Source organism: Macrobrachium nipponense, chromosome 14 (assembly GCF_015104395.2).
Source record: "Macrobrachium nipponense isolate FS-2020 chromosome 14, ASM1510439v2, whole genome shotgun sequence".
Taxonomy (NCBI): Eukaryota; Metazoa; Arthropoda; class Malacostraca; order Decapoda; family Palaemonidae; genus Macrobrachium; species Macrobrachium nipponense.
In genome coordinates, this window is record NC_087207.1 from 59,030,378 (window position 1) to 59,053,182 (window position 22,805).

The 22,805-nt window shown below is 44.5% G+C and overlaps 1 protein-coding gene across 1 annotated transcript in view; it reads left to right on the forward strand.

Annotated features, from left to right (window-relative positions):
• Positions 1-2,694: 2,694 nt before the first annotated feature.
• The window catches only part of LOC135226541 (DNA repair protein RAD50-like), a gene marked incomplete at its 5' end in the record, with an annotated part of 80,703 nt that continues 60,592 nt past the window's right edge, over positions 2,695-22,805 (forward strand). The window contains 3 exon segments of the mRNA XM_064266199.1: positions 2,695-2,861; positions 3,993-4,091; positions 10,455-10,567. Coding sequence (XP_064122269.1) covers positions 2,695-2,861; positions 3,993-4,091; positions 10,455-10,567 — 379 coding nt within the window.

Sequence of the window (22,805 nt, forward strand, 5' to 3'; positions counted from 1 at the left end):
GATTCTGGGTACGGGATCCGACACCAATCCTTAATGTATATACTGTTCTTCTTTTTTGGATATGGTCGAGAGTCTCTTCGAACAATGGAGGACTTAGGCTCGCACGGGCGGCCGTCTATGTTGTTCAGTAAGAGAATTCTTGTCATATCCAATTAGTTGATATAATTTTTTTTTGAAAATTATGTATGTGTGCGTAGTGGTTTTTGAGTTACGGTTGTTTTGTGACGAGTTCGGGGATAACTCGTAACAATCCTTAGTTCTAAACATATGGTTAGGATCAGGTGGTCGGGATTGGTTGTGTGCTCCTTCATAAGGTGTATTGTCATATAAGTGGATCAGCACCCTTGACAAACGTCCTTTTAGGCTCTGCCGAGTAAGTGGATAAGACCCCATCGACAGACCCACAAGAACTCTGGCCATGAGATCACATATCTCGCTAAAGTTTCTTGAGGTGATGCAGACTACTGGGCGAACACCCACGAAGTCTACCACCTATCAGGTAGAAACCAAGGTTTTTTTTTTGGTTTTTTTTTTATACCTACAACATATGTGTTTACCTGTCTATTCCATATAGTAGCTGTCTCTTACCCTCCACCGAAGGGTGCCAATCAGCTATGTATATATCTGACAGGTAAGTTGATTGTATGAAAATGATATTGTTATGATACAATAAAGTTTCATACATACTTACCATGGCAGATATATACAATTAAAGGCCCACCCAGCCTCCCCGCAGGAGACAGGTGGAAGGAGAGAAAATATGATAGAAAACGGGGATGGTTCCTAGTCCATGCCGCCCAGGGCAGGCCGGTAGATCACCTGACCTACCTGTAGCGAGTGGCTGCGAAATTTTTTGTGAATTTCTGTCGGGGACGACGGAGTCTTAGCTATGTATAATATCTGCCAGGTAAGTATGTATGAAACTTTATTGTATCATAACAATATCATTATTGTTCTAGAGACTTCAAATTTGTTTCAAAATGAAGAAAAAAAAAAATGACGGAATATTACTAGGCCGTAAGATTTTTAGCTTACAATTGCGTTTTTTAACTATTTCGGTAGAGTCAAATTTGACCGAAGGTGATTTTTTTTCTGTTTATCGTGATTTATATGCAAATATTTCGAAAAAAGAGAAAAGCTACAACCTTCAATCATTTTTAGTTGTATTCTACATGGAAATTGCACACATATTCATATATAAAACTTTTTTGAGTAACAGCTAATTTTAAATGGTGCAAAAAACATTTCGACAATCGCACGAAAAAAATTCTGATTTTTTCGGAAAGAGTTACCGCGCGGACGTAAGGAAAATTTTTTTTTTTTTTTTTCATATAAATTCTCCATAAATCGAAATATTGTGCTAGAGACTTCCAAGTTGTTGCAAAATGAAGGTAAATGATTGAATATTACTAAGAATACAAGAGTTTAGCTTACAATTGCGTTTTTTTTCGACCATTTTTGGTAGAGTCAAAGTTGACCGAAAGTTGAAATTTTTGCACTTAACGTTATTTATATGAAAATATTCGAAACTGATAAAAGCTACAACAATGGGTTGTTTATTGTTGTATTGTGCATGAAATTGCGCACATTTCCATATATAAAACTTTATGTAACGGCAAATTTAAAAGGGACAATCGCACGAAAAAATTTATCGGAAGAGTTATCGCACGAACGTAAGGAAAAAGTTTTTTCATAAATTCACCATAAATCGAAATATTGTGCTAGAGACTTCCAATTTGTTGCAAAATGAAGGCAAATGATTGAATATTACTATAGTATAAGAATTTTAGCTTACAATTGCGTTTCTCAACCATTTCGGTAGAGTCAAAATTGACTGAAGGTTGAAATTTTTGCACTTATCGTTATTTATATGAAAATATTCCAAAACTGATAAAAGCTACAATCATGAGTATTTTTTATTTGTATTTTACATAAAATTGCGCACATTTTCATATATAATACTTCATGTAAAGGATAATTTAAAAGGGTGCAAAAATTATGTCAAAGTGACGAAATAATTTTTGAGATGTGTCACTGATACTTTTTAGTGTGATAAGAAAGAAATTCGCGCTTGCGCACCTGGCGTAGCGATTGTAAAACAAAACAACGCCTTGATCCGTGAACTCCAGCATCCCCCAAGGCGCGTGATTCAAAAGTTTTCGGCTGGTAGGCCTATAAGTATTTTTCCGCGAATTTTTAAAAAAAACTTTTTGAGCCGACGTATGATACGTCCAATCGGCATACGGGAGACATTTGGACTCGACGTTTAATACGTCCAATCGGCGTAAGAGGGTTAAAATACTCAGGTATAAGCAGTTTTGTATTTTTTTTTTTTTTTTTTTTTTTTTTTTGACTTTATTTTATAATGTATATTTTATTTTATTCTTATATTTTTATCTGTAATTTGGTGCCCCCTCTGTAATTTGGTGGCCTAGGCAGCTGCCTGTATGGCCTAAGCGCAGAGCCAGACCTGTATACATTAGCCAGATAAAGTAAAGAGCTTACAGTATACTGTCGATGTTAAGTAGAACAATCTATTATGCTAAAACTGAAAATTAAAATTATTTTGATTTAGATTAGCTTTTCAAGCTAATCTCTTGTGTAAGTGAGATTTGGGTTAATCACTAAAGATCCTGTATAAATGGAATTAACCTGCATTGTAACGGAAGAGCTTATAAATTACCATTACTTCAGATTTATGGGCAAGTTAGACTTCTCTTCAAAAGTGCTGGTGGTAAAGAAATTGAAGCTTGTCGTTCCCTAGAAGTCACTCAGAAACATAAGAAGCTGGAGGTTAAAACACTGGATGCTACATATACTAAAAGACATCCAGATGGCAGCAGGGGTGAAAGTATATCAAGGTAAGTTATTGTTCAGTATGAACATCTAGGCATTTTAAATGCTTTAATGATGATAACATGATTTCAGTATAGAGAACAGTTATACAGTACACATATCCAGCAACATACTTCAGTAGGACTAAAAAGTTCAGCATTAATATTTTTTCCATGCTTTGAAAGTTATGAACTTGGAGAGAGTTTCTCATGAACAGCATCTGATATTGGAAGTTCATAAAGTAAACAATTCACACTGCCATCTATTGCCAAAAATGCATATAAATGTTTCTTATGGGGAGAGGAGATATAGAAAATGGGAATTAATCAACGAATGAGTTACATCAGGAAGATAGAAATAAGTAGGAATATTTTATGAGTGCGAACGAGCTTTCTCATGGTTGTAAGAAGAATACAAAGTAGTTAAACATGAGAATGATTATTAGGAAAGGGTCGATAGGAACAGGGTTTTGTTCCTCGTATTCTTCGGTTCTTGCTAAAGTTCTTAGTAGGCAAAATAAGTTAGCAGAGCAAAATTTGGATTTAAGAGTGACAAAGAGAAGTGCTCCAAAACAATTTTAATTTGCGACCTTGTCTGTTCATATCTGAATGTCGTAACATGAATGATCATAAGTAGGGTGGTGTCTGTATTGTGGTTTTTAATAATACATGCTTTTGAAATATCCTTTTCTTTGTTAAAGCCAGTAGTATTTATGCATACACCATATGATATGTAGTACTTATATTGGTGCCCTTGTGCACATGCATGAATTTCTGCAGCTCAAGTTTCATGTATGCAGGCTCTGAACAGTTGTTACAGTGTATGTATACAGAATTTCCACACATTTCAAAATTAAACGGGACATTTAATTGATAGAGATGATTGTTTGGGAAAGTAGTTTTGACCATGTTTTAATGGTAATGCTTTGTCGAAGCATATACAATTATTCATGCAGCTACTGATTGCAGGCTTATTGAGCTGACTTGGCTCCTTAGACTCCTTATAATGTTTAGGGTGCTTTCAACGCAAAAGTAGGATCTTGGAAAGATTTCTCCATAACAGTGCTTGAAAGATTGTGTATCTTTTTAGAGAGATTTAAAAAAATGAAGCATTTCTTTTATGACTTGAGTCATGATTCTCTATCTCTTATTCAACAGCAAATGTGCAGAGTTTGAAGTTACGATGGCAGAATTTTTAGCAGTATCAAAGCCTGTTCTTGAAAATGTAATATTTTGCCATCAGGAAGACTCCTCTTGGTAAGTTCTGTATTCGTGACATGTATAAATCATTAATTCGTTGAAATATTGAACATTACATATATTTGAATGTTATATGTTTTTGCTTTGACTCTGTTAAATTATCTTGAAGTCTCTAATAAATGTCCCTAGTGGGCTCTAAATTTTCCACAAAGATTGTCTGTAAGAAGCTGTAACTTACAATATGCCCTGTGTAGTGGGTTCTAGATTTTTATACATGCGACTTACCAGGCAGATATATACTTAGCTATAGACTCCGTCGTCCCGACAGAATTCAAAACTCGCGGCACACGCTACCGGTAGGTCAGGTGATCTACCATTCCCGCCGCTGGGTGGCGGAATCCCAACCATTCCCGTTTTCTGAGCCAGATTTTCTCTGTCGCTGCGGCCGGCAACAACTGTTGTTTGGTCTCTCCTGATTGGAATTCTGCTCATTTGCCGAGAATTGGTTGGACTCATTGGTGAAGTACTCTTGTTTATTCTTCGGAATTGGCATACGCTTATTTTGGACTGGATTAGGACTTGGATTTGGTTTTTTTCTATTAAGATGGCTGAAGTTAAAGTAACACACCTAAAGTTTTAGGGTTTGTGCAAGGGAAGAATGCAGAACTAGGTTGTTTAAAGCAGAGGTAGATCCTCATACGCTTTGTAGTAAAATGTAGAGGTTCTGAATGTGCGGTTGATAGAACTTGTGCTGAATGTGAAGGGCTTTCGGAGCAAGGATGGAAGGATTTAGCTTCTTATATTAAGAAAAGAGAGAAGGCTAGAGCTAGGAAAGCGTCAGCTAGAAGCTCGAGTAGATCTTGTTCTTTTGAGCCTGAATCAGAAATTAACAAACTAGATGATGTTTCTCCCATAACCTCAGCCCCTTCTCCCTGTGTTTTGAATCTAAGGGTTCATTTTCAGAAATGGAAAAAATGAGATCCTCGATCCAGGGAGCTTCAGGAGCAGCTTAAAGCCATGGAAACACAAGGTAAGGAAGTGTCAGTGAATACAGTGACCCCAGTGCAGTGGAGGGGGCGTCTGATCGGCTCCGCATTGCTCCTAGGCCTGAACCGCTTCCAAACTCCCAGGACCAGGGGGAGGAGGAATGTCAAAAGCCGCAGGGAGGATGTGGAGCATCCCCAACGATCAGGCGTCCCTTCGGCAGACCCTGAAGTAACGACCCAGGCTGCCTTGGATAGCCGTAGAAAAGGCATCCTGGAAGAGTGTTTTTCTGCGTCGACTCCTCCTCGTCCAGGCGTGGATGGAGCTCTGCTTCGAAGTCTCGTCCTCTGAAGAGATCGTGGGTAGCGCCGAAAGGAGACGCTTTTGATTCAAGCCCAGAGCGATTTCCAGAGGATTTTCCTTCGACTAGTAAGAGGCGAGAAGACCGTCTCCAGCGCCTCAAGATCCGACAAAGCTTTTCCTGCTTAATCTAGGAGGACAAATATCCTCCTTGGTAGGCGCTCTACATAAGGATTCGTCTCGAAGGAAGACTCCTCCCTTCCAGTGAAGAGATCAAAATTGTCTTCTCCTGGTAGGAGAGAAGTTTCTCACTAGGCAGGCGCTCGTCTCCAGGAGTGACTCTCTCGTTCTTCTCCCTTTAAACGATCCTCTCCTATCTATAGGAAGAAAGTCCCAGCGGTAGCCGCTTGCAGAGCAAGCGGTCCGGCTAACGGTCTCTTAGGAGAAAGTCAGGGTAGTCGGGACCTCCTCTTCTGAGGGATCAGGATATGGCGGTCAAGAGGCCCTTAACGGAAGGCAGGAGCTTGTGAGAAACATAGAATATTACAGGCGTATAGAGCCTAACAGACGCCAGGAGTCTTGTGAGAGGCGTCAAGAGCCTACAAGGAGTCACGACAAGCGCCAGGAGTCAAGCAGGCGCCAGGAATCAAGCAGGCTTCAGGCGTCGAGCAGGCGGTCAGGAGTCGGGTAGGCGCCAGGAGTCTAAACAGACGCCAGGAGTCGAGCAGGCGTCAGGAGTCGAGTAGGCGCCAGGGCGCCCTGGTACGAGCTTAGGTCAGAGTAAGACCCCTTCGCACTTTATGAGTTCTTCGGAGAGTAGGAGCCCTTCACCTGGTAGGAAGGAAACAGGTGCCTGAGAGAAGATCTCGTGCCGTTTAAGAACTCTATTGCGCCTTGTAGTAGCAAGGATTTGTCACACGGACGACGTTCTTCTTCGTTTGACAGAAGTCCCTCGACAACTAAGAACCGCTCTTCTCCGAAAGGATCCCCGGCAGCCTGGAGACTTAGAAGAAGTCTCGGACGAAGAATTACCTGTGATGTAGTAGTCTCTGATTATAAGAGATTGTCCTTGTTGTTTGTTTGCAGGCGTTCGGAGATAAGCTTCAACCAGCGGATCCGCCCTCTCCAGGATCTTTGCTATCGAGCACGAAGTCTCCAAAGGCATCCTCATTTGTAAAATGCGTCCAGCCCTTAGTATGAAAAAAAAGCGTTCAAAGGATTTGGAGAATGGCTTAAGAATAAAAGAGAGGCGGGCAAGACTGTTTTTTCATGCCCTCCTTCAAAGTTGACGGGTAAACCTGGAAGATGGTACGATACCCAGGAACCTATGGGCTTAGGACTGCCTTCATCGGCAGACGCAGATTACGCTTCCTTAGTAGATTCTTCAAGGAGGCGCGCTCTTACTATCAGCAAAAAGCTACTTCGGGGATGTGTGAACTGGACCATCTACTAAAGGGACTCTTTAGGACGCTCGAAGTATTTAATTTTATGGACTGGGCTTTGGGAGCCCTTGCGAAGCGAAGAGAGCCCAAGATCCCGAATTTGTCACGATGGAAGAATTATCGAGTGTGTTATCGTGTCTGGACAGAGCGGTGATGGACGGTTCGGTGGAAGTGGCTGCTCTTTTGGATCGGTCGTTTTGAAAAAAGAGAGCAGTGTATGGGTCTTTCCTGTCCAAGTCAGTATCTCCTCTACGAGGTCGGCCTTTGCTATATTCGCGCTTTCGAACCACCTTTTCCCACAGGACACGGTGGAGGGATGTAGCAAAATCATTAGCTGGAAAAGCCACACAGATTTACTGACAGTCAGCAAAGAGGTTCAAGCCTGCGGTTCCTTTTCAAAAGAAGGATAAAGCACCTCTTCAGCAGCCCTTTCGAGGGAGCCTCTTCCTCCTCAGAACCCCTTTTAGAGGTAGAAGACCGGATACCAGAGGAAGACCTTCCAGGAGATCTGCAGGGAAGGCAAAATGAAGAAGAAGTCCTCCAGATAGCGGTAGGCGCCAGACTGTCGAAATTTGTCAGAGTCTGGGCGAAGAGAGGGGCGGACAGCTGGACCCTCTCGATCCTCGAGAGAGGATACCTCATCCCCTTCAGGGAATATCCTCCCTTAACAAGAACTCCAAGGGAGTTAACAGCGAGATACAACGATCCGTCAAGAGTCAAAGCTCTCCTGCAAGCAGTAGAACTTATGTTGCAGAAAAGGGCAATAGAACCGGTTCAAGATCTCCATTCACCAGGTTTCTACAACCGTCTATTCCTGGTACCAAAAGCCTCGGGCGGGTGGAGGCCGGTTCTGGACGTAAGTGCGCTGAACGTCTTTGTGATCAAGAAGAAGTTCTCGATGGAGACCTCTTCCTCTGTACTTTCTGCTCTTCGTCCAGGGGACTGGATGGTATCCCTGGACCTTCAAGATGCATATTTCCGTGCCAATTCATCCGGCATCAAGGAAATACCTAAGATTCATGTCACAGGAAGAGTGTTTCAATTTCGAGCGCTTTGCTTCGGACTTTCGACGGCCCCGCAAGTCTTCACGGGTATCCTAAGGAATGGTGGCTCTTATTGGCTACATTTAGAGGGGATCAGAATCTCGATGTATTGGACGACTGGCTAATACGAGGCAAAGTCGAAGCAACAGGTGTCTTGGATGGACCTTTCGATTAACATTAAAGATGACGCAGTCATTGGGACTCCTAGTCAACCTCGAGAAGTCCCAGCTGGATCCCCAGCAGAAACATAGTTTATATGGGGATTCGGATGGATTCTCGGGGTTTTTTTTCTAGCGTCTCCATCAACAGAGAGAATAGAACGCTGCCTTACAAAGGTGTCGGGATTTCTAGGGAAAGAAACCATTGTTCCGCGAGGGAGTGGATGAGTTTTGCTGGGAACCATTTCCTCGTTGGAGCAGTTCGTTTTCCCTAGGGAGACTGCACCTAAGACTCCTTTCTAGTTATCTGAAGGAGAACTGGGATCAAAGTTCCCAGGACCTCGAGAGTCATTCAGGATAACGGACAAGGTCAAACAAGATCTTCGGTGGTGGTTAGACCCGAGAAACTCGGTCAAGGAATATGCCTTGAACATAAAGAGCCCTCTCCGAGCGTTGTTTGCAGAGCATCGGACGTTAGGGTGGGGAGGGAGCAACGTTGGATTCGCAGAAGTGTCGGGAACCTGGGAAGGAGCTCAGGTGTCCTGGCACATAAACAAAAAGGAACTGAAAGCCGTTCACCTAGCTCTCTTGCACTTTCAAGAAACAGATATTAGGATCGATCATTCAGGTCAATTCAGACACTGAGCCTAGCATATATCAGGAAGCAAGGGGAACTCATTCATTCTTTCTTTACGAGACCAGCGAGGGAGTTGTTGCTTTGGGCGCAAGAGAAGCAGATCTCTCTTCTAACGAGATTTATTCAGGGAGAGAGAAATGTTCGAGCGGATCTGCTAAGCAGAAGAGACCAAGTGCTCCCCACTGAATGGACTCTCCACCCTCAATGTGCGATCAGTTATGGGGGTTTATGGGGAAATCTCTATTCCTGTTCGCCTTAGCCACGGCAGAAAAAGGGTGAGTGAACTTCAAGCGTTAGAGGGCAGAGTGGGGTTTAAGAAGGAGGCTGCTATTTGCTCTTTTAAGCCTCTCTCTTATTAGCCAAGAACGAAAACCCATCAAAAAACCGTGGCCTAGAAGCTTCGAAGTGAAGGCACTCTCTTCTCTTACGGGGGAAGAAAAGGAGAAGACCCTTTGTCCAGTAGAGCGCTAAAATTTTATCTACAAAGAAAGTCTCTTTTGGGAGGTACGCAGGAAAGTCTTTGGTGTTCGGTCAAGGATCCTACAAGGACCAATATCAAAAAACGCCCTTACGTTTTTCATTAAAGACGTTATTAAGGAAGCGCATCTTAAAATGTGGTGAAGAACAATTTAAACTCCTCAGGGTAAAAGCACACGAAGTGAGGCCATAGCAACCTCAATGGCTTTTCATAAAACGTGGTCCCTTCAAAATCTAATTGAATCCACGTATTGGAAGTGTAACTCAGTGTTCGCCTCTCACTATTTAAAGGATGTGAGAGTTTACTTATGAGAAGTGCTTTTCACTGGGAGCATATGTGTCCGCGGATTTAGTGCTGGGAGGAGGAGCTGAGGTTAATCCTAATTAGTTAGGTTATGTAATTTTAACATTATGGTGTTTGGTTTTTATGGTTGACTGAAAGAGGGTATAGGAAGAACCCTTTTCAGTTCTTAGATTTTAACATGTTAGAGAGGTCAGGTGGTCGGGATAACTTTTGGTCTCCTCGTTGTGCATTATGTAAAGCCTAAAGCTCTGTCATGTAGAGGGCTAGCCCCCATTGATAAGATACAGGTCAGGCTCTGCCATGTAAGCGGGTAAGCCCCATTGGTACGATCCATGCAGGTTCTGTCGCGTAAGCGGGCTAGCCCCCATTGACATGATCCAGAAGGGCTGTTCGGTCATAGGTGGTTTACCTCACTGAAGCTCTTGAGGCAGGCAGACTAAATGACAGTAATCATGAAGTCTTCAGCCCAAACAGGTAAGAACCAAGGATTGATATCCTACAACAATTGTTGTTTCCCGTTATTAGAATTTTGTTTATATATAGCTGTCTCTCGCCCTCCACCAAGGGTGTCAATCAGCTAAGTATATATCTGCCTGGTAAGTCGCATGTATAAAAATGATATTGTTAAGATACAATAAAGTTTTATACATACTTACCTGGCAGATATATACGATTAAGGGCCCACCCAGCCTCCCCTCAGGAGACAGGTGTAAGAGAAAATCTGGCTCAGAAAACGGGAATGGTTGGGATTCCGCCACCCCAGCGGCGGGAATGGTAGATCACCTGACCTACCGGTAGCGTGTGCCGCGAGTTTTTTGAATTCTGTCGGACGACGGAGTCTATAGCTAAGTATATATCTGCCAGGTAAGTATGTATAAAACTTTATTGTATCTTAACAATATCATTTTTGTCATGAGAGACAAAACTCAATTGTGTATGGAATAACTGTAGTACATATTAAAATCTGCACTACAGTATGCCATCAGCTCAAGTATAATTATCTAAAAAGCAATGTAAATAATGTCTTATTGAAGTCCCAGTGATAATAAATTTTAGGTATTTTATTATTTTCCAGGCCTCTTGATGAAGGAAAGAAAGTAAAGGATAAATTTGATGCAATTTTCAATGCTACCAGATATATTAAGTGCCTTGATAACATCAAGAAGCTCAGGAAAACCATGAAGGAAGGTACGATGTAAATATAATTGATAGTCAGCCTGGCCTTGGTATAGAAAGAATGGATTAGTTATTCATGTTGTCAATTTTCCTGTTGAAATGGTCTCTTGTATTATTATTATTAAGTACGGAAGCTTAGTCTGACCGCTGAGTGAAATACTTACCACTCACAGGGTTAAACTGAAAGGTTTGTTTTTAATAAAGATTTCCATTTAAAAAATTGCATTTCTCTAAGAATCGGGTAACTGTGAAATGAGGTTTTTCATACAATCAACTTACCTGGCAGGATAATATACATAGCTAAGACTCCGTCGTCCCCGACAGAAATTCAAATTTCGCGCCACTCGCTACAGGTAGGTCAGGTGATCTACCGGCCTGCCCTGGGCGGCAGGACTAGGAACCATCCCCGTTTTCTATCATATTTTCTCTGTCGCGGTGGTATCAACATTGTTGTTATTACCTCCTGACTTAGATTCATTTTTCAACATTTGATCAACGTTTTTCGGCTTTTTGGTGACGTATTTGGATCGTGTTTTGGCATTCGCTACTGTGGACTGTGTTTGGAATAACTCTTTGGATTTTTCTCAGTATGTCTGATTCTAATGTGAAGTGTAGAGAATGTTGTGTGAAACTGTAGCTGCGAGGGTGAGGATACCGAAAGCTTCGGTTGATCCTCACATGTATGCCGTAAATGTAGGGGGGTTCAGTGTTCTGCTATTAACACTTGTAAGGAATGCGAGGGTTTGAATGCAGAAGAGTGGAAGACTTTGACTTCTTATTTGAAGAAGTTAGAGAGGATAGAGTTAGACGACTGAAAGGTGTGAGTTCAAGGCCTATTGAGCCTTTCACGGATAATTCTAACCCTACTACTGTAGATTCTCCCTATAGATCTCATTCTCAGAGTGTCTTTTTCGGATTCGGCATCGGAAATCGCCAATCTGAAAGCGACTATTAGAGACATGAAGTCCAAGATGGCTGACTCGAAAGGTAAGGCTAGTGATAGTGAACATTTTAGTGAAGTGAGTCCTATCAGTGTTGTGGAGGGGGCGTTTGATCGTCCCTGCGGCGCTCCCAGGCCTAGACCTCTTCCAAGCTCCCCATGCCCAAGAGGAGAAGGAAAGTCGAAAGCCTTAAGGAGGTCGTGGGGAATCCCCAACGGTCAGACGTCCCTTCAGCTAGCTCTGCTTCATGACAGACAGCTCAAGGGCGCTATAGGAAAAGCGTCCTTCGCGAGTGTTTCTCGTCCTCTCCCTCTCCTCACCTAAACGAGGGTGGAAGGAGTCGAAAATCTTCTATCGAGACCGCTGAAGCGTCATATGAAGCAAGACATTGATTCGAGCCCAGAGCGCTTCTCGGATGACGCCCGTCTGCTATTAAGAAGGCGAAGGTGGCGTCAGCGTCCCACCTGACGCTTATGAGGAAGTACCCCATCATGCTTCTTCCCCGAGTGATGACGAGAGGCGTTCATGCACTAGACGTGGGAGAAGCGTCAAGAAAGATAAGTATGGCGGTTCAGGAACAACTGTCATCTTCTTGTGGGGTAGTTTTTAGCGCCCCGTCGGAAGGACGTGACGCTTCCAATTAAAGAAGTCTCGTCCTCTCTCACCTGCTCGAAGAGAGAGTGTTGTAAGACAAGAAAAAACGAAAGACGTCTTTTAGAAGTGAAGCGTCATTTCAAGCGGATCTGAGACGTGACGCTCCATCCAAGATTGTGACGCCGAGTAGGACGCCCTTAGAGAGCGGAGCGTCTTCCAGACGCGAAGCGTCATCAAGACGTCAACAAGAGACGTCATACAAGACGCTCGGAGAGCGGAAGCGTCATACAAGACGTCTCTACAGTGCAAGAGAAGCCGCAGGTTGTGACGCTTTCCAAGTCTATCAAAACGGGGAGGAAGAGTTTCATTCCCTTAGCCCCTCTCCTATCAGGAGTTTGTCTCCTCCAGAAGAGGATAGTTCAGAAAGGAGAACGGAAACTCATAATCCCGAGTGGAGGAAAACTCGGATGATGACGATCATGGAAGAGAGGGCTTGTCCAACTATAAGGTGTTGACTACCCTGCTTCTTGAGGAATACGGAGACGAGTGACTCCGGCTGCTCCTCCTTCTCACGCTCGCTCTTTTCTAGTGCGAAGGCGAAGAAGCCCTCGTCTTTTCTGAAGATGAAGCCCCCACCCCTCTCGATGGAGCGGGCTTTTACACCGCCTTAGACTCCTTGGATTGAAGTCGAAGAAAAGACTTAGTCAGGACAGTATTTTGCATGCCTCCAGCAAGGTTAGCTGGGAAAAGAGGCATATGTACAAGACGGGGGGGGAGAATATGGGTATCGCTCTCCCTTCTACAACAGAGGCAGATTTTTCGACGTTAGTTTGACGCTTCAAGGCGTCCAAGTCTCAATTCTGCTCGAATTCATGGAGTATTTCAGAACTGGATCATCTCCTCAAGGGACTCTTCCATGTATTGGAAGTCTTCAACTTCTTGGATTGGTCCCTTGGGGTGATGTCCAAGAAAGCTCATGATTCAGAGGGAATCGAACCTGAAGCCCTGTTATGCATTTTGTCTTGCATCGACAAAGCGGTACAGGATGGATCTTTTGAAGTCTCTTCATTATTTGGAGCAGGTCTTTTAAAGAAAAGGGACGGTGTATGGCGCCTTCTTAACAAAGGCAGTCTCGCATGCTCAGAGGGCAGCTCTACTGTATGCACCTCTGTCTGACTATTTGTTCCCTCTCAGTTAGTGAAGGACGTGGCTCACTCTTTAACTGAGAAGGCGACGCAGGATCTTCTGACGCAGTCGGCTAGGAAGAAGAAACCTGCTTTAGTTTCTGACAAGAAAGAACCTAGCACTTCTATGCAGCCCTTTCGAGGTGGTCCGATCTCCAGACCTCCCGCAAGAAGGAAGGCTCCAGAGAAGAGAGGTAGGTCCGCTTTTCGTCCCTTTAAAAAGGGAAAATGAAACTTCTCCTCCAAGCACCAGTAGGTGCCAGGCTCCTGGGATTCGTGGAGGCCTCCGCATCTGGCGATCATTTAGAGACATAACTAGAAAATGCCTATTTCTTTTATCTTTAGCGACGCAAAAAGAATTAGTGAGTTACAAGCTCTGCAGGATAAAGTAGGATTCAAAGGGAGACTCGGCTATTTGCTCGTTTAAGACCCTGTTTTTAGCGAAAAACGAGAATCCCACGAATCCCTGGCCTAGGTCATTCGAAGTCAAAGGAATGTCGAGTCTCGTAGGCAGAGAAGCAGAGAGGTCTCTATGCCCTGTTAGAGCTCTGAAGTTCTATCTTCAGAGGAAGCGTCAGTTGGGAGGCTCTAGACAAGGTCTTTGGTGCGCGGTAAAAGACCCCACAAGACTGATGTCCAAGAATGCTCTAGCGTTCTTTGTAAGAAACGTCATTACGGACGCTCATAAGGTCTGTCCTGACGAACAATTACAACTACTGAGAGTAAAGCTCATGAAGTAAGAGCGGTTGCGACGTCTCTCTCGTTTTATAAGAATATGTCGCTTAAAAACATTATAGATACGACAGATTGGAGAGCAACTCAGTATTTGCATGTCATTACTTGAAAGACGGTGCGTGACGTATGAGAAGTGCTTTTCTCTAGGTCCTATCGTATCGGCAGATACGATTCTGGGTACGGGTAGCCGACACCAATCCTTAAATGTATATACTGTTTCTTCTGTTTGGATATGGTCGAGAATCTCTTCGAACAATGGAGGATTCAGGCTCGCACGGGCGGCCGTCTATGTTGTTCATAAGAGAATTCGGTAATATCAATTAGTTGAGTAAAATTTTTTTTTTTTTTTGAAAAATTATGTATGTGTGCGTAGTGGTTTTTGAGTTACGGGTTGTTGTGACGAGTTCGGGGATAAACTCGTAACAATCCTTAGTTCTAACATATGGTTAGGATCAGGTGGTCAGGGAATTGGTTGTGGTGCTCCTTCATAAGGTGTATTGTCATATAAGTGGATCAGCACCCATTGACAAAGTCCTTTTAGGCTCTGCTGAGTAAGTGGGTAAGACCCATCGGCAGACCCACAAGAACTCTTGGCCATAGATCACATATCTCGCTAAAGTTTCTTGAGGTGATGCAGACTACTGGGCAAACACCACGAAGTCTACCACCTATCAGGTAGGAACCAAGGTTTTATTTATACCTACAACATATGTTGTGTTTACCTGTCTATTCATATAGTAGCTGTCTCTTACCCTCCACCGAAGGGTGCCAATCAGCTATGTATATATCTGACAGGTAAGTTGATTGTATGAAAATGATATTGTTATGTTACAATAAGTTTCATACATACTTACCTGGCAGATATATACAATTAAAGGCCCACCAGCCTCCCCGCAGGAGACAGGTGGAAGAGAGAAAATATGATAGAAAACGGGGATGGTTCCTAGTCCTGCCGCCCAGGGCAGGCCGGTAGATCACCTGACCTACCTGTAGCGAGTGGCGCGAAATTGAATTTCTGTCGGGGACGACGGAGTCTTAGCTATGTATATCTGCCAGGTAAGTATGTATGAAACTTTATTGTAACATAACAATATCATTTTTGACAAAATTTCCTCTACTGATGTGTTTATAAAATGATTTTTACTATTGGTTTGAGTTTGGACATTCATATACTACGTAGACATTGTTATACTTATATATTAGTGTTGACATGCATTTTCTGCATATGGGGTCTGAGTTAGGTGGTTTATTCATTAAATATCCTTGGGTTAAACAAGTGCGAGTGTTTCGAAGACAACATATAATATTTTGACTGTGATGTTCTTTTTTATTTAGTATAAATGCCATAGCCCAATGGTTGGTTTGATCGTCACAATATGTTATCAGGTTAATTTTTTCCAACTAGTGTTGGTTGCTATATCAGTAATTTTATTTCCCTTTTTACTCACATCAAGTAGTATTCCAGCATATTATATAGTTCACATCCATGCCTTAGAATTTGCAAGTGAAATCTTCATTTGTTTTACTGGAAACCCTGCACAAAATCTTGTGAAGAAGATTGATATACATTGTTTACTGATAGATTATATTTTCATAATGTTGAGCTTTGTGATATGTTGTTGGATGGATACTTTTCAGTTTATGATAAATATGAAATAATCTTAGAGTATTGGAACCTATACATTGATACATTTTGATAATAATTACAAAAATGTAACAAATTGGGTGAATGAAATACTACACAAAGTTTAAGGATAAAAGGAAAAAAGCAATAGAATTGTGTTGTGATTACTTCTTGATAAAAATTCAGTAGAGACCCAGTTGGTCTTATCTATAATCAGTATAAGAAATAAATAATTGTGTAAAGGAAAGAATTTAATTTGCAGTTGTTTGGTGCATGAATGTTGTTTATTGAAATAAAATACACTATAACAAACTACAGTATTTCTGATGTGTTCAGATTGATCATACTTGCTTGATCATGGATATTTGATGAATACTGTGAATTACTAGATCCTTGATCATTTTTTAATGCAGTACAATCATAAGAATGAAATATATATTCTTGCCTTTCTCTAATTAGCAATGAATGAATGGTTTGGAAATATTCTCAAGAAACTTTCATCAGAATCTTCTGTTTGTATCTACATGACTACAAACCACCCTCTCTTAAGGGAGGAATATCTTGTGTGGAAAGATTGAATGAATTTAGTTAGTACAAGGTTAGCCAATTGATGGCACTAGTGAGAGATTGGGGGTGCTAGAAAAGCTCCTAGCTTGTTAGCTGTGTTGAGTGAAGTGCTACTGCTTCTACTTCACCCTTGGATTTATATTCCTTATTTTATATTTTTGTACATGAACTTCCCTGCCAGATATATACTTAGCTTAGGTCTCTGACGTCACGACAGAAAATTCAAAACTCGCGGCACACGCTACAGGTAGGTCAGGTGATCTATCTTACCCGCCGCTGGGTGGCGGATGTAAGAACCAGTCCCCCTTTCTTGTCAGATTATTTTCTGTCGCCGGCTGGACAACACCTGTTGTTCAGTCCTTACGATAGTTAAATTCTTTCTCGTTGCCGACGATTTGGATTTTGGTGAAGTACCCTTTGTTTGTTGGCTTGGCATACGCTTTTTGGATTGTTCTTTTGGATTTCTCTTAGAATTAATAATCATGGATGATTCTGAAGTTAAGAAACCTAGTTTATTTAGGGTTTGTTCAGTGAAGGAATGTAAAGTAAGGCTTCCTAAAGCTGCATTAGATCCTCACTCTGTATGTACGTCTTGTAGAGGGAATGAATGCTCTTTTATTAACCCTTGCAAAGAGTGTGAGAATTTGGATGAGGATGGTTGGAAGGCTCTTTCTTCTTATGTGAGAAAGTTAGAGAAGGATAGGGCGCGCAAGGCTTCTTCAAGGAGCTCTAGTAGATCGAGGGTGAGTGAAGTTGACGCTGAGAATCCTGTAGTAGAAGTAGTTCCTTCTCCGGTTTCAGCCCCTGCGCCCAGCTTTGAACCCGAAAAAAAGATTCGTTTTCGGAAGTTTGCTTCCGGGAGAGCCTCGATCAGGAGGTAAGGAGAGCCTCGCCTCGCTCTCGACAAGGTAAGAGTGATGATAGTGCAAGTGATCAGTGCAGTGCCTAGTGCAGTGGAGGGTGCGTCTGACTGGTCACTACCGCTCCAGGCCTTAGACCTCTTCCAGACTCCCCAGACCCAGTGGAGGAGGAAAGTCGAAGCCGCAGGAAGGTTTTTTAGGAGAACCCCCACCGGTCAGGCGTCCCCTCGGCAGATCCTGTTGCTCGTTCCAGGCTGCCTTGGATCGAGCCAAGAAGGAGTTTTTGCGCCAGTGCTTCTCGTCTTCTTCTTCGCCTTCTCCTCAGCGTAGATGGAGCGCCTCGGAGCGTCTCGCCCTCTCAGAGGCCCTGTAAGCTCCTTGCGCCCTTCCTTCCAGCCCCGAATCCTTCGCGGAAGAACCAGAAGTGGAACGCAAGAGAGCCAAGATTTCGTCTGTTTACGCTTCTCCTGTTCGGTCTCAGACTTCGTCTCCTGTAGAGGAGTTTAATGAGGTCTCCTGCGCGTATTCCTGGCGGTCTGCAGGTGCAGATTGCGGCTTTAGCGGAGTCTATTGCCGGGACTTCTCATCGTCGGAAGGACGCTCTCTTCGGTGAAGAAGTTCTAAGAACGTTCCTTCTGCTAGATCCTCCTCTGGCTAGAGAAGTTTTTGAGCCTCGTAGTCAGGAAGTCGAAGTGCAGGCTGAAGTTCGGGATCAATCTCCTAGTAGGCTCTCCTCTCTCCCCAGCAAGAGTTGTGAGCATGTCAGGCGTAAGGAGCCGGACAGGCTCTCTCCTCAGGATTTGGATTTCCGCTCCTCTTCACTTAGGCGTCAAGAGCTTGACAGACGTCAAGAGCCTCGTTTTCATCAGGAGCGAAGGAAGAGTTCTTCGCCTGGTGGCCACTCTCCTTTGACGGACGCTCGGAGCCTAGTAGGCGCCAAGAGCCTAGTAGGCGCCAAGAGAGCCTAGTAGGCGCCAAGAGCCTGTAGGCATGGAAGCTTCTTCTCCGTTGGATCACTCCCGATTGGATAGGCGCTCAGAGCCTAGTAGGCGCCGCGCTTCTGACAGGGAATCCTCTGTGGATGTTTTCTCTCCCCGTGGCAGGCGTCAAGAACCTGGTAGGGGTTTTGAGCCTGATAGGCACCAAGAGCCTGGCAGGCGTATTGAGGATGGCAGGCGCCTAGAGCCTAGCAGGCGCAGAGAGCCTGATAGGCGCTCTCCCTTATCCAGACGCTCTTCTGTGGATATAGACTTTGTTTCCGACAGACGAGCTTCCATAGTAGGTGCTTCTCTGTAGCGTAGGTAGGGCTCTCCTAGTAGGCGCTAACCCCAAGTAGGCGTCCCAAGTAGGAACGCTCTCCTAGTAGGCGCTACCCAAGTAGCGCTCCCCAAGTAGGCGCTCTCCTAGAGGCGCTCTCCTGGTAGGCGCTCTCCAAGTAGGCGCTCTCCTGGTAGGAGTTTCTCCTAGTAGGCGCTCTCCCAGTGGATTTTCTCCCAGTAGGCGCTCGCCTTAGTAGGCGTTCTCCGAACTGGCGCTCTCAAAGGATTAGCTCTCCTCCGGGCAGTAGAACTTCTAAACGTCATTCTTCGGAAGAATTTCTTGGGGATTCTGAGGAAGATTTTGCCCAAGGATGCTTCAGTTTCTTCATATAAGAGACTGACTGACCTCCTCTTGCAAGATTTTGGGGAGTCTCTTTCGGCCGTTGCTCCTCCGTCTCCTCCGTCCTTATTTTCTACGACCAATACGGCTAAGAAGTCTTCAGTCGTTAAGATGAAGCCGACAGTGTCGATGAAGAAGGCTCTTCTTTAAGACTTTGACGACTGTTGGTATCAAAAGAAGAGAAAGGCAGACGTTTTTTTCTTTTCCCCCGTCCAAACTGACGGGTAAGATTGGGGTTTTGGGTACGAGTCAGGAGAGCCCTTGGGTCTGACTCTTCCCTCTTCAGCAGACTCGGACTTCTCTTCGTTGGTGATTCCGCACGTCGCTCGGCGCTTAATTCTGCGAAGACGACGTGGGGTATGAGCGAGTTGGATCACCTTCTGAAGGAAATGTTCCGAGTCTTAGAAGTTTTTAACTTTCTTGACTGGACCCTTGGAGTCTTGGCTAAGAGGATCAAGAGCAAGACACTCTTTCACCTGAAGACCTTCACGCAGTTCTGTCTTGTATGGACAAGCAGTGAGAGACGGATCCGGGGAGATTGCTTCACTTTTGGTGCAGGAGTAGTAAAGAAGAGGGCCGTTTCTGCTCTTTTCTTACCAAGGCTGTTTCTCACGCACAGAGAGCTTCCTTGTTGTATTCCCAACTTTCTCCGCAACTCTTCCCGAAGAAGATAATTAATGACATCTCCAGCTCGTTGTCAGCAAAAGCGACGCAGGATATGCTGGCTTCGCTCTGCTAGAAATCCCGAAACCTTCGTTCCAACAGAGACGAAGAAGGAGACTCAGAGTAGGCAAGAACCTTTCGAGGAGGCCCTTCGTCTCGCTCTTCTTCCTCCAGAGGTTCGAGACCACCTAGAAGAGGAAGGACCTTCTCTCGGTCTATTAGGGCCAAGAAGTAGCTCGTGTGTTCTCCAGACAACTGTGGGTGCCAGACTTCTGAACTTTGCAGATGTCTAGGCACGAAAGGGGGCGGACAACTGGTCCCTCGCTATCATCAAGAGGGGATACCTCATACCCTTTATCTCGAGACCACCTTTGACCACCACTCCAAGGGAACTGGTGGCCAAATACAAAGACCCACTAATGAATCAAGCCCTCGCTCTAGCAGTAGAGCTGATGTTAGAGAAAGAGGCAATAGAGATGGTTCAGGACCCTCTTTCCGCGGGTTTCTACAACCGTCTGTTCCTAGTTCCCAAGAACTCAGGAGGATGGAGGCCGGTTCTGGACGTAAGCGCCCTGAATGTCTTTGTGAAGAAGAGGAAGTTTGCTATGGAGACGGCTTCATCAGTCTTAGCAGCTCTTCGTCCCGGGGACTGGATGGTGTCACTGGACCTTCAGGACGCTTACTTCCATGTGCCGATCCATCCTTCTTCTCGCAAATTTCTCAGATTCATGTGGGGAGGGAACGTTTTTCAGTTCAGGGCTCTATGCTTCGGCCTTTCCACGGCCCCCCAAGTATTCACAGGGCTAATGAAGAACGTTGCTCAGTGGCTTCATCTCGAGGGAGTGAGGATTTCCCTCTACTTGGACGATTGGCTTATCAGGGCCAAATCCAAGGAGAAATGTCTGGAGGACTTACGATTGATGTTGAATCTAGCAGCTTCTCTGGGGTTGCTAGTGAATTTCGAGAAGTCACAGCTAATCCCAGTCAAGAGCGTATCTATCTGGGGATTCTGATGGTTTCTCAGGGTTTTTCGGGCGTATCCTTTCCCCAGAGAGGATAACCCGAGGTTTGGAGAAGGTAGCAATCTTTCTAGAGAAAGATGTATGCACAGCGAGGGAGTGGATGAGTCTGTTGGGGACACTCTCCTCGCTGGAGCAATTCGTTTCTCTGGGGAGGTTGCACCTCAGACCCCTACAGTTCTTCCTGACGAGGAACTGGAATCGAAGATCTCAAGGTCTGGACTTTGCGTTCAAGATTTCGCAAGAGATAAAGGAGGATCTACGTTGGTGGCTAGACCCTCTACTGTTCAAGGAAGGCCTTTCCTTGCAGGTTCAGAACCCCAGCCTAGTGTTATATGCAGACGCTTCGGACATAGGTTGGGGAGCTACTCTCGGGTCGAGAGAAGTGTCAGGCACCTGGATGGGGGGATCAGGTGTCCTGGCACATCAACAAGAAAGAGCTAACAGCGATTTGGTTAGCTCTCACAACCTTCGAACCCCTCGTAAAGGGAAAATCAGTTCAGATCAACTCGGACAACACCACAGCCCTGGCTTACATTCGGAAACAGGGGGGGACTCACTCTTTCTCCCTGTACGAGACAGCGAGATCGCTCCTCCTGTGGTCAGAGGAAAGGAAGATAAGTCTTCTCACCAGGTTCGTACAGGGAGAAAGAAATGTCAGAGCGGATCTGCTAAGCAGAAGGAATCAAGTCCTTCCCTCAGAGTGGACTCTGCACTCGGACGTATGCCAGGAGCTGTGGAGGACTTGGGGCAGGCCCCATCTCGATCTCTTTGCGACCTCCAGGAATGCGAGGATAGATCTATACTGCTCCCCTATTGCGGACCCAAGAGCAGTGGCAATAGATGCATTCCTGATGGATTGGAAAAACCTGAATCTTTACGCGTTCCCACCTTTCAAGATTCTAGGGGAAACGTTAAGGAAGTTCGTAGCTTCAGAGGGAGCAAGGATGACTTTGATAGCTCCGTTCTGGCCCGCCCACAGCTGGTTCACAGAGGTACTGGAATGGCTGGTGGATGTTCCAAGATCCCTACCACTAAAGCTGGCCTCACACTAAGCATTTTTTCTCGAGCAGCGAGCCGTTGCTGCCGAGAATGAAAAACCGGGAGCTTTTAGCTCGAGATTCTAGCTTCCCAGCAGGACGGGAAGCAGCCAGCACGAGCCGCGAGCCACAGCATAGTGTAAACAAACAAGATGGCTGCTGCTGATAAGACGTACTCTCCTGAGTCACTCTTGAACCCACAAACGTGTTTTGTTACTCTTGCATTCACGTAAGTTTCCGAGAAATAAACCACTGCAGCGCATCTTGCAACAGTCCGACAATTTCTGGGCGCCATGATGATATCAGCTGATCAGTTTTTTTGTTTTACTTTTTCCTACGGCCTCTCGAAACCACGAGTTCCTAGTGTGACGATACAACACTTTTGCTCGCGAGCATCGGCTGGATGCTGGCCAAAACCACGAGCAAGAAATGACTAGTGTGATACCAGCTTAAGAGTCGATCTGCTCAAACAGCCCCACTTCGACAGGTTTCACAAAAACCTCCCCTCTCTCAGTCTGACTAGATTCAGACTATCAAGAGTCTCGTCAGAGCTAAGGGCTTTTCGGCAAAGTCTGCAAGGGCTATTGCCAATGCACGTAGACCTTCCACATCTAGAGTCTACCAGTCGAAGTGGGATGTTTATCGACGTTGGTGCAGGACTCATAAAGTTTCCTCCCCTCCAGTACCTCTGTGACTCAGATAGCAGATTTCCTTATCTTCCTGAGGGAAAAATGCGGGTTAGTAGTCTCCACCATCAAGGCTACAGGAGCATGCTTCCTCAGTTTTCGTCATAGAGGATTAAACATATCCGAAGACAAGGACCTCCATGATTTAATCAAATCTTTTGAGACGGTCAAAAGAACCTCCTCCTTAGTTCCTAGCTGGAATCTAGATGTCGTGCTGCTCTTCCTGAGGTCCTCAAGGTTCGAACCTCCCATACAGCTTCGTCAGAGACCTTTCGATGAAGACTTTTTCTCTGTGCGTTAGCTTCAGCGAAGAGGGTCAGCGAGCTGCAGGCTCTAGAAGGTGAGGTAGGTTTCCAAGGAGGCTCCGCGGTTTTTGCTCTTTTCTTCCGGCTTTCCTAGCCAAAAATGAAAACCCTTCTTCACCGTGGCCCAGGAGCTTCGAAATTAAAAGCTTATCCTCCTTAGTTGGGACAGAAGAGGAGAGATCTCTTTGCCTGGTGAGAAGCCTGAATTTTATCTTCAGAGGAAGAGAAGACTTGCTGCTAATGAGAGCAATCTCTGGTGCTCTGTAAGGGACCCCAGTAGGCCCTTATCTAAAAATGCCCTCTCATTCTTATCAGGAAGGTTATTAGAGAAGCCCACACTTCATGCAATCAGCAACAGTTTTAGTCTTCTGAA